At 30.6% G+C, this 12575-nt stretch overlaps 2 protein-coding genes across 6 annotated transcripts; one reads left to right on the top strand and one right to left on the bottom strand.

Moving 5' to 3' along the window:
• Nucleotides 1–10: 10 nt before the first annotated feature.
• On the top strand, nucleotides 11–7781 carry LOC139992840 (uncharacterized). Of its 2 annotated transcripts, XR_011801212.1 has the most exons (15): nucleotides 11–298; nucleotides 700–1085; nucleotides 1159–1351; nucleotides 1433–1622; nucleotides 1694–1940; nucleotides 2014–2128; nucleotides 2212–2522; nucleotides 2602–2812; nucleotides 2871–3397; nucleotides 3470–3624; nucleotides 3698–3976; nucleotides 4054–4289; nucleotides 4365–4494; nucleotides 4572–4839; nucleotides 4941–7781. XR_011801212.1 is itself a non-coding variant. In XM_072014081.1 (14 exons), the coding sequence occupies exons 1-14, from the start codon at nucleotides 272–274 to the stop codon at nucleotides 4682–4684; spliced, it is 3120 nt and encodes a 1039-aa protein (XP_071870182.1). In that variant the 5' UTR covers nucleotides 11–271; the 3' UTR covers nucleotides 4685–7781. The 2 variants fall into 2 exon arrangements, 1 of the variants encoding a protein (XP_071870182.1); XM_072014081.1 differs by having other exon boundaries at nucleotides 4572–7781.
• A 616-nt stretch (nucleotides 7782–8397) lies between these two features.
• Nucleotides 8398–12525, bottom strand: LOC139992845 (uncharacterized). Of its 4 annotated transcripts, none has more exons than XM_072014089.1 (5): nucleotides 12423–12525; nucleotides 11033–11299; nucleotides 10696–10774; nucleotides 9738–10572; nucleotides 8398–9582 (listed from the first exon to the last, which is right to left on the bottom strand). In XM_072014089.1, the coding sequence occupies exons 3-5, from the start codon at nucleotides 10717–10719 to the stop codon at nucleotides 8405–8407; spliced, it is 2037 nt and encodes a 678-aa protein (XP_071870190.1). In that variant the 5' UTR covers nucleotides 10720–10774; nucleotides 11033–11299; nucleotides 12423–12525; the 3' UTR covers nucleotides 8398–8404. The 4 variants fall into 4 exon arrangements, with proteins under 4 accessions (XP_071870190.1, XP_071870192.1, XP_071870189.1 ...); XM_072014091.1 differs by lacking the exon at nucleotides 12423–12525 and adding an exon at nucleotides 12237–12365 and having other exon boundaries at nucleotides 11103–11299; XM_072014088.1 differs by lacking the exon at nucleotides 12423–12525 and adding an exon at nucleotides 12237–12365.
• Between the last annotated feature and the right edge of the window lie 50 nt (nucleotides 12526–12575).

The raw sequence follows: 12575 nt of genomic DNA on the forward strand, positions 1-12575 counted from the left end.
AGATAGCTATAACTGTTTATATTTGAAGATAGAATTATTATGGATATTTTCGTAATTTTTTCATATACATGATACCGCTGTTTATTTGAAGAACAGTTGGTTCCACGATACGCTTATAATAAATTGTCGATTGCAAAAAGGAAGTAACATCTCTAACGATACTTGTGAAGTATGACTCACACTACTATGTCAGTTTTTTACAGTTCTACAACTATGTTTTTATAAATACTTCCGTGTTTGTATAAACTGAAACAATTTACTATATATAATCATGAACGTACAGGAATTGCGTGATGGGGTATGTGTTTCTTTATTCCTTTAAATAAATGCATTTTGTTAAACAGTTCTCGAATAGATAAATTGCAAAATTGGAGGTTATACTCATGTGTCAAACATCCGATTTGTTTCTAAATCTTTGTAATATAATAATTTTGTTGGCATTTTATTCCTCCACATTATCACGTAACTCGAACTTTAGGAACTTTAAGTTAGTATAAATTTATTGCATCATTGCATATTATAAAATTTTTGTATAGTAATTACTTTCTGGTTATTTCTTATTAAGCTTTTTAGTTTCACCTATTTATATTATTTTTTAGAATGTAAGGGTACTGATATTATATTCTACAAGTATGATTAAAGTTATAAAAAATATATGATTTGAATATGTTTTGGAATAAAATATTGGTATCTTTGCAGTCTCCTTTGTTACAAGCTATATTTTTTGGAGATGTAGACGAAGTTCGAGCATTGTTATCAAGAAAGGAAGATCCAAATTGGCAGGATAGGGAACAAAGATCTCTTTTGCATGCAGCTGCATATAGGGGAGATCCAGCAATTGTAGAAGCACTTTTGTTAAATGGAGCTGTAGTAAATGCTAAAGATAAGAAATGGTTAACTCCTTTGTATAGAGCTTGTTGCTCAGGGAATCCCAATGTAGTAGAAGTTTTGTTAAGCCACAAAGCAGATGTTAATATCAGGGATCGTAGTTGGCAAACTCCTTTACATGTAGCAGCAGCAAATAATGCAGTTCAATGTGTTGAGCTGATAGTGCCACATTTAATGAACATTAACGTAGCAGACAGGTTTGTATTTTCAATATTCCCTGATTAATTTATTTAAGTAGAAATTAATCATGTACACTATAAACATTTACAGAGGTGGTAGAACAAGTTTGCATCATGCAGCTTACAATGGACATTTGGAAATGACAGAATATTTGGCTCAAATTGGTTGTGTAATAAATGCTTCTGATAGGCAAGATCGCAGGGCCTTACATTTTGCAGCGTATATGGGTCATGATGGAATAGTGAGGGCACTTATAGCAAAAGGAGCAGACGTAGATGTTAAAGTAATATAAATTTTTTAACATTTTTCATTCTTGTTATTTATGTTATAAAATGTTATTTATATCTACTTGTATATTGTGAAGGATCGAGATTTGTATACTCCGTTACATGCAGCTGCAGCATCTGGCAATGTAGAATGCATGCACACATTAATTAAGTCTGGGGCAGATATTGAAGCAAAAAATGTGTATGGAAATACTCCTTTGCATATTGCATGTTTAAATGGTCATGCTGATGCAGTTACAGAATTAATTGCCAATGCAGCAAACGTTGGTGAGATGATCTTAAAATCTGTTGAAAAAATTTTTCTTTGCAATTTTTATAACAGATGGTTCTTTTAATAGAAGCTGTAAATTATCGGGGACAAACGCCGTTACACGTTGCTGCTGCTAGCACTCATGGTGTTCACTGTTTAGAAGTACTTTTGAAAGCAGGTTTGAGAATAAATGTTCAATCGGAAGATGGGCGTACACCTCTACATATGACTGCAATCCATGGTAGATTTACTCGATCAAAAAGCTTACTTGATGTTGGAGCATTGCCAGATACTAAAGATAAAAATGGAAATACCGCTTTACACGTCGCCGCTTGGTATATTACAATAACAATTTTATTTTATTTAATGATCTTTTTTCAATATTTATCTGAATCTTAATTCATGTAGGTTTGGCCATGAATGTTTAACAACAACTTTATTGGAGTATGGCGCATCCCCAGCAGCGCGCAATGCTGAACAGCGTACTGCATTGCACCTTAGTTGCTTGGCAGGTCATATCGAGGTAACGTATTTATATATATATGTATTTACATTTATATATATACTAACATTTCTGTTAAATTAATTTCTTAATGACATTTACAGGTCTGTAGAAAATTATTACAAGTTGATAGCCGACGAATAGATTCAAGAGATATTCGTGGTAGAACACCATTACATTTAGCAGCATTCAAGGGATCTGTTGACTGTTTAGATTTATTGTTATCCAATGGAGCTAATTTTCGATTAACTGATAATTATAGCAGGTTAGCACTTCATCATGCTGCTAGTCAAGGTCATTATCTCTGTGTTTTTACTTTGGTTGGATTTGGAAGTGACTCTAATGCACAAGACGTAGACGGTGCAACTCCTTTGCATTTAGCTGCAGCATCAAATCCCAGAGATTCTGGTGCTCAGTAAGTACTAATTATTTATGTGTAGTTTACTCTGTACAAGAATTTTTCTAAAATTTTAATTTATATTATCTTTACTTAGATGCGTACAGTATTTATTAAAGCATAGAGCAGATCCGCGTTTGTGCGATAAACGAGGCTTTACTGCTATTCATTACGCTGTAGCTGGTGGAAATCAGCCAGCTTTAGAAGCTTTATTAGAAGCTTGTCCACAAGGGAATCTAGCAGCGTCATCTAATTCTACAGGAAAGTCAGAACCTCCATTACCTGCATTAACACCCTTACATCTTGCTGTAAGTCTAAAGAAATTAATAGTTCAGTAACTGAAGATATAATTATTTATATTTATAGGCATACCATGGACATATTGAAATTTTAAGCTTACTACTACCATTATTTCCCAATACTAACATTAAAGAAGATACTGGTAAAACGCCACTTGATCTAGCTGCCTATAAAGGACACCAAACATGCGTTCAACTTTTATGCGTATTTTATGGAGCTTGTGTATGGGTCCAAGATTCTATTACAAGGCGTACTCCAGTACATTGCGCAGCGGCAGCAGGTCATGTTAATTGTCTAGAACTTCTATTGGAGAATGCAGGAGATTCAAACGTAGTTAATTGTTACGATATTAAGCAGCGAACTCCTTTAACACTAGCAGTGGCAAATAGCAATCCAGAATGTGCTCAGTTACTTTTAAAATACAAAGCTGATTGTAATTTACTAGACATAAACAAGCATACACCATTATTTCGAGCAGTGGTTAAGGAACGTGATCATCAGTTAGTGGAGCTATTATTATCACACGGTGCACAAGTAGCGATACAAGATACAAATGGTAAAACACCATTACATTTAGCCGCCGCATGTGGAAGGTGGGTTCCTTTTTTACCTATTAAAAGATTTGCCAGTATTTTTATATACCCAAAATTTATTTTTTTTTGTAGAGTAAAAGCATTGGCTTCTCTTGTCAAAGCTAATCCTGCTGCTGCCACTTTAAAAGACGATCAAGGATGTACAGTCCTTCATTGGGCCTGTTATAATGGAAACTCGAATTGTGTGGAATATCTGTTAGAACAAAATGTAATTGACTCATTAGAGGGTAGGTATTTTCTCAATGTTAGGTAAACGAGTATTCTTGATTTTGAATCTAAACTATTTCGTTTTATAAACAGGTAGTCCATTTTCGGCTGTTCATTGTGCAGTTTATCAGGGATCAGCACATTGTTTAGAATTACTAATAAATAAATTTGGGGGAAAGACTGTTGCTGCTCCGAGAGATGTTCCAGGTGGTCGGTTGCCTTTGCATATTGCAGCTAGTTCGGGATCTGTAGAATGTGCAAAATTGATTTTAAGTTCTGTTGGACCTGAATTAGCTGGGCTCGAAACTCCAGATTATTCAGGTCGAACGCCACTACTTTGTGCTGCTATTACGGGTCAATGTGCTGCTATTGGTATATTTTATTTAATTATGTAAATATTTGGTACTTATTTAGTATTTCTTCATGTTCATAATTTTTTCTACTGATAGAGTTATTGCTTGAATGGAAAGCTGATGTACGTGCTGTGGATTGTAACAAAAACACAGCTCTTCACTTAGCTTGTCAAAGACGACATTCTGTTGCTGCTTCACTCTTACTAAATTTAATCAATTCACTTAATGCCAATGGTGAAAATACATCACAGCAACAACAAAGCATTATTAACATGGCCAATAAGCAGCGAAGAACACCATTACATCTAGCAGCAAGAAATGGCCTCGTAACGGTAAGGAAATGACTTATTGTATTTAAGTAATGTTTTAGAATTGTAAGAACACTCATAGGAATTTATTTTCCGCAGGTAACACGACGTTTATTGCAATCGGGTGCAAGTGTCGTTGCTGTCGATGCAGAAGGACTCACACCTGCATTAGCTTGTGCTCCGAATCCGGCTGTAGCACGATGTTTAGCCACCATTCTTGCTGCACATGGTGCGTATATTAATCTTCCCAATTCTCAATTTTTAGTCCAAGATTTCTCATAAGTTATTAGTCAATCATTACTATAGGTCAAAATTGGGAAGCTGCACAACATTCACCATCAATTCAACAAACATCAGAAGTATATTTAAATGGCAGAAGTGGCGATTCACAACACAGTTCAGATTCGGAGTTTTACTGACAGCAGGCATCACGCTTAGATCATCAAGCGTTTCAAAATTTAAACGTCGATTCAATGCACGGAAATATTGATGCAGCAAGATTAATTTGGACAAGCTGTTGGTTGTTTTCAATTTTGACATAATGCTTCTATATGTAAGAGAGCCAATTTATCAGGTATGGGAAATCAGTGCTTAACAATCGTTCATCTGCAATTGTCAGCCTCTTAACAAGTAATAATGACAATACCCCCATTTTTACTATTAACATTTCGATAGAATTGCGAACTGCCAAGAGGAGTATGATAATATGTATTTAAACAATGGGTAAGAGAGCAATAATATTAGGCTTAAAAGTTTATATTATTCAGTAAGTATAATTAGATATCTTACATTAATCCTAGGACGCCTAAGGTGTTAAAAGATGTAAAATCAGTCCAAAGGTGGGTCATTTTCTGTCCATATAAAAAAGGAGCGATAAATCCTGTTTTTCCTGTTCTATTCATTAAAAGACACACTTATTTACACTTTGAGCAAATGATCGAATTTAGCTATTTTCAATAATACCTTTTGTTTTTTGCGACTATCTTGTTGCAGCACATGACATTTTTATAATATTTTTTATAATATTTCGATTGTATGATCTTTATATAAACTACGACTAAACCAATTCAGATAATATGACATGATAATAAACACATGAGCTGTCACTGACATCGAAACACATGTAACTACCTCTTAAGATTTATATGTAATTTATAATAGTGTTACATACAGCTTGAGAGTAAATTTTCTCACTGGTCAATTAGTTAGATCACAAATACACTCAAGAGAAATTAGATTACTGGCCTCTTAGAAAAAATTTGTTGTAGGAAAAGTTAAGGTTTAAAGTTTTGTGGACATTTTCTGACCCTCCCATAGGTGTCTTAGGGTTAAAGGAATATACATACCTTTATTTTTGCTTCAATGTCATAATTGCATGCACATATATGCTCCTGACACTGTGGTCAACGCGTAAATGTGTCTGGTACAAAAAATGGTTTGTAGATGAAACATAGATATTCATATAGTGAATTGCTGACGTAATTGATACCTCATTAAAAAAAAAGACACGATAATGCTTGCATTATCGATTTTATTGTAACGTAAGGATGCTCCATAGACTCGTAAATTTAATTCCTAAAATAAATTCCTAAGACCCGCCAGCTTACTGCTGTTACTTGCATATTTTTATTAATCAGCGATATTTATAATATAATAAAGCTTTCTATATTTTGCAATGTAATCAATTTTTCATCAATTAGGAAAAGTACAAATTGTATGAATAAAAAAAGTCGTAGTTTTTAAATATGATCATGCTATCATGTTTGAAATTTAGTCAGCATAAAGGAAAAAGAAGTCTATATATTTTCGTTTACTTTACATTGAGTCAACACTGTACAATGATTTAATTAATGTTGTCCATTGGAATTATAATAGTCATTTTAATAGAGGATGTAGCAAGGCAGTTTTTATTATTTTACTTATTGAGACGAGTCTTAAGTGGACCATATAAAGGACATTAACCAATGAATGCATAGTCGATTAATTAACTGTATGAACATTTACAGTTTATAAATTTATTATCTATAGAGAAGTAGATAAATTACTAGTGAAATGCTCTCTCTATTTTATGGAGGAAAGAATATTAGGTTATTGATATAAGATAAATACTGCACAGAATCTTTGCATTTATTATTTTTAATAAGTTTAACTAAGGTCTTCCATTTGTAGTACCTTTATTTAAACTGTGAAGCGATATATAAGTACATCGAGAGGATTCCGTTTCTCGAATTTTTCAGTTTGGAATTTTAAGATTAGGTACGTTATATAAGCGTTTGATGTTTTTTTGTAGAAATATGTATATGTTTATAAAGAGAAATCAGTTCAACTAATAATTCATTTGCGTTCAATTGCATTTTATCGTATAAAGCGCGAGCGTTTTTAATTAACAAAAAGAACTAGTACGAAAGTAATAAACAGTACCGTATTATAAATGTCCTGTTGTAAATACAAAAAACGGACTTACATTGCCTGACAAAATTTTTAATATAATAGTACAGATTAACAAAAAGAGAAGAAAAGTTTAGATATTTTCTTAGATATTTGTAGTAAAAGCCTAAACTGCCTAAACACATTGACACACGGAAATATGAAAGTAGAGCTTGTAAAAGATGACATAAGTAGTTACGGTGAAGCATCATTAACGATCCAAATGATTGATCGAGACCATGATTGAACTATCAATTAATGAAAGTCGAATGATTTCTTTTATGCGTACATCGATATATAGGGTGTCTCAGTATTCATGAAACTGGTAATGTATTAAAATTTATATTGTAAAATGTATATAATTTGAAGTTCATAATACTGAAACTTTATTAGAGATAAAAATGTAAAAATTTAATTAATTTAATTTAAAAAGACGTAACAATTTTATTCTACATTTTCAGTTAATTTTTTCATACATCACTACCTTGCTGATTGTATCATGATTATTAAGACACCCTGTATGTATGTCCTGTTAATTTTGTACTTAAGAATTCCCGTAATATTTGCATTTATCACTATCAATATTGTAACAAAAAATAGAGACGCAACAGATAATGCTGTGTCCATTTGGACCGATCAAAGAGTTTTCAAATCATATCGTGCACGGAATATGTATGTATTTTTATTGTATATATATATATCGATTGCGATGATTGTTTAAACAGGTGAATGTCCAGGTGTGCGTGATACCACAGACGAGTACTTGTACCAATGCGGTGGTACGAAAATGTGGAAAACTTAGGGTGAAATAGTCAATCCAATTTGTACGTCGTCTTTTGCGAGTCACGCAAAGATCAAATAATATGTTATTTTTCTCTTGAAAAATGTGAAAAATCATGTGCGTTGTACATATTGACAAATATTTTTTAATACATTAATCGGTATGTATATTATGAATTCTGGGAATTTCATACCGTAATATTATATTAAAATTGTGCTACAATTAAACGACTGTCTCTGATATCGTGCATTCTGTATTACGCGATCATTTGTAATCAATAAACGACATTATGTTTTATTTTTATACAATTTTCTTTTCATTTTATAGATCCACGTCTTTTCTGTTCTCTGCAATATAAAAGTACAATACCTCAAACATCTTCAGCTTTATCAAAATCCATCTTATATATTATTGTTTCTTTCTTTTAATGCTTATAACCGTTTATTCTGTCACGTTCACTTAATCCAAAAGATTACTTTTTGCCTCAATTCTTTGCAACAAGCAACTAATCAATTAAACAGTAAATGAGAATTGCTTGAGAAATACATTTTTTATCATACGGATTTATCCTTATCTTAATAATTTAATAGGATAAAACAAAGAATTTCTGTTTACATTTTTATTTTATTCTTATTTCTTATAAAGATGTACATCTTTCTGGTATCAAAAAAATACATTAATATCAATATAGTAATTATCACAAGTGCTAAAAACTACCTTTCATTTACTTTTGTAATAGAAAACAAGTGCCTTTTTATCATCATTAAATATTGCTAAATATTCTTAACAAAATTATTTACTTGGCCGTTTTATTAATGTCATACATTACACTATCACAAGGCACAATTCTGCGTATGTATAGATACTATGATCTAATTGTAGGTGTATTTAAGCAAATTAAAGGAATAAGAAGTTATGAGTCAATATTATATTAGGTAAAATTGTTAGGTAAAATTCCATATTTTTGCATATATTTTGCAAAAGCAGGTAATAACTCTTTTATAACAACCACCATGTATTCAAACAAGGCTGCTATTATTTTATTCAATAGCTTTTGTATTTTCTCATCACTAATGGAAGATGTATCTAAATACCTAAAACTTTCTTTTATATAATTCCATACAAAATGAACTGCTTTATGTAAATACTCTGAACCAAATGAAGATTTTGTTATCAGAGTATGAGATATTTTAAATATTATAAGAAGAAAACATGAGGCATCCTTCATGTATCTTATATCATTTAAAATTTCAATAAATTGATTAATATCATATTTTGTATTATTTAAAAATACATCCTTTAATAAAGACAATAGCAAATCTTTTAACTGAGGCAATTTATCTTGAGCATTGCTATTTTCCTTGTTAAATGAATATTTATTTCCTTTCTTGTCATGTGCAAATAATATATCTACAAATTTCATTGGATCTAGGAAATGTATACCACAAATTATCAGTTCGTTATTTTGCAAAGATATGGTGGACATTTGAGTGGAAATAGCACCCAAATTATTTTCAAGTTGTAACTGTTGTTTGTTATTGATGTAACGTATAACTTCAGCATTTTCAAATATTTTATCTGTATTATTTGCAGCAGCAGTACGCTTCACACGATTAAATTTTCTACGAAGATTTTTGGAACGTAAAGAGCTTTTATAGTTATCTAAAATGTTACCTTGTGTAGATTCAATTAAATCTGCTGCAAACTGTGTATTTATAACTGCGTTACCAAGGAACAAAATATGAGCTGTCAGAGATACTACATCTGAAAAATGAACTGTGCCATCTTCCTGATATCTCTCATAGATACAATATGCTTGATATCCTACACCAAAGCCATTGATACCTAAATTACTTAATACTAATGTATTGTATGCAAATCTAGTTGCAGTGCCTATATTACTACCATTCTGAACAAGCTTAGTAACAGCAAAAGATCCACCTACAGTAGCTATACCAATTGTGGCGCCAGTTATACCTAACCATGAAGAAAATGCACCTCTATCCATTAGTGGATTTATAGTTTCTTCATGAGAGTTTCTGTCTACTAAGTTTTGTACTGATCTACTAACTGTCCATACACCAGTTACCCCAGAACATGCTGTTGCACCTGCAATTGTAACAACATTATTATAATTTTACTTATTTTGTTATTATGGGACAATTACTCCCAGAAGAATATATTGTATTGTTATATATACATAAATATATAAATTGAAAAACACTTATGCATATGAATATAAAATACAACTTTATGTAATTTACCTAGCACAACTGGGCCAAGAGGTGTAAACAAAGATGCAACTCCTAAACCAATTCCAACTACACCTATTACACTAGAAGCTGTGTCTGCTGCATTAAGAAAAGTTTTTATAGAATTACATGCAGGTGAGTCTATAATTTCTAACCAAACTGTTGAATATTCTTCAGTAATTTCATAAGTTGTATCCGGTTGATAAAATCCATCCTTTGGAAGAACCATAGTACATGGTGGTAAAGTATTATTTTCCTTGTAATCTGTCCAATCTTTATATACCCTACCGTTCATATCAATATACCAAATTTGTTGCTTTTTACATTGTGAGTATTTTATCTTAAATATTGGTGTTAAACATATATTTATTTCATTTTCCTCTTTTGAAGTAGATCCTTCTTTTGAAGTAGAATCTCCTTTTGAAGTAGATTCTCCTTTTGAATTGGATTCCTCTTTTGAAGTAGGTACATTAACTGAATTATTTTTAGGACGTAATACTACGTTGAAAATTACTCCAAAGTAAACTCCTTTTGTGTTTGATTTTTCTTCTGTCCCTGCTTTTATGTTTTCCTCTCCAAATTGAAGTATTTTGTCATATATAATATCTATAGTACTTTTGGCTTTCTTTGAGTAAAAAAATGTTTCAAATAAATCGTAGTTATTAGTTATTTTATTGTCACCATATAATACAACATCAGCCGTTTTATCTTCTGATGCAGGACCATAAATTGCAAACCCAATATTTTGTCTCAAATACTTATAATTATCTTCCACATACAGTGTCCATTCTGCCAAAAGTTCATAATATTCTTGTTGCTGTTCCTTAGCAATTTTCAACATTTTATCCTACAGAGAATTGAGAAAATGGAATAAATAATTCTTGTGCACAAACAAAGATATTTAAGGAACTTATATTTTTTAATAAAAGTGACTGCGAGCATTACGTATATGTATATAATTGATATTTACCCAAACTGGATCCACATTAGACATTGTATTCGTTATAAGTGCAAAATTTTTTACAAGTACAAAATTAGACAGATTTTACCTACAACATACATTTTTAAATTACAATAAATTTTTAATTTTTCACATATTATTTTTCGATTTTGGAACAAACGAATTGGACAAAACATTAAAATCATTAACAAAATATTACAATAAGATGAATGAATACTCTTATCGTATGTTATCTTATGAATACACTTATCGTTCAATTATTTAATAACACAAATATTTTTGTATTAGCTAAAATGAAACTTGAATGTTTTATTTTATAGCAACAAAGTAGATAAAATTCACTTACACATCAAAACTTTTGGTAATGCGTAATTCAATAGAATATATAAATATAGTTTAAAATATAATAAATTTACGATCGATGCACTAACTGATACAAAGAAATAGGTGCCACATCTTATATATTCTTGTATCAGTGCTTCCCCGTGTATAGAGCATGGGAATCCCAATTCTAAAATCCTAGTAGTAAAATTCTATCATGTATTCCAATATACATATCTAGGTTAGCCAAATAAAAATTCACAAAATCCGTTGTACAACTCAGCTAGCCAACCTAAAAATTAAAATTTTGTTTGGGCACTATGTATTATGTATATATTCTTTAGATACTAATTATTTTTCTTGTTATGTATGTAATTAACATCCTTTATATAATATAAATATTATATATCGGCAAAAATATTATAAAATCTATTTATATGCTTACTCTTCTCTCAGATTTAACTAAACTGATTAATCCATTCTTATCAGTGTAACAAAACAGTTGAACAATCTGGTATTATATAATACAAAGTATTAAAAAATATTGCATATTTTCTGAATATGTGACTTACGTTGCAGATAACTAAAGAATATAAATTAAGAATATTTAACATCAGTATTATCAACAGGAAATTTAATAATAAAACTATTATATCAACATTGTATTATAGAAATGATGGATTATTTTACTAAATTTAATGCCTTTTACACAATTTTTATGTACGTAGTTCTGTTAATGTTTCAATCAATATTCAACAAATTTAAAAATCGTGCATTTTATACAATATCGTAAAAATTTAATGCTTAGTAACTATACATATATTATCTGTACATAAAAGAATTACTAATCAGATATTGAGAAATGTACCCTATAAGGACCTATTAATCTAAAAAAAAAGGAACAAGTTATGTTATTTTTACTATATAACAGTCGAATAGTTATATAATAAATGGGTATTTAATAATGTTGCGACTGTTATCAACATTTACAATTATAAAGAACGATGTAATTTTATTGTCGTAACTCAAATAAAAAGAAACATTATCCTTAATTTATTATAATATGCATTGAAAGTGCACATATAAATAGTATATTTCTTCCCATTGCAATAAAAGTAAGATTTAGAAATATAACAACATTTTTACATGTATAATTTTTTATAATATATGTATATGATGTAACATGACTATAGTAAGATATAACTAAGATTTTTTGTAAAATACACTACTCCTATGCAAAATGACGGAAGTCCAAGCGCCTCTTGCGGGAATAAAGTAAAGATGAAATAATGGAAATATCAGAAATAGTTCTTTAGTCTGCTCTATAATACTTTTGATTTCTTTTACTTTTATCATATCGTAACAGAAAAGAAGGTGCAATAACTTTATTATATAGTAGTGAAATTCATATTTACAACTATGTAAAAGCTTGAAATCATAAGGAAACTTTGGAATCTTGAATTTCCGTGGTGGAGTCTGGTGTTTGTACTTGATCTCAGAACATCGTGCATGCGCGCCAACTAGCGACGAGAATCGACATTAGTTTTTCTGGCGAATCGATATTCTGC

This window comes from Bombus fervidus, chromosome 12 (assembly GCF_041682495.2).
Source record: "Bombus fervidus isolate BK054 chromosome 12, iyBomFerv1, whole genome shotgun sequence".
Classification (NCBI taxonomy): Eukaryota; Metazoa; Arthropoda; class Insecta; order Hymenoptera; family Apidae; genus Bombus; species Bombus fervidus.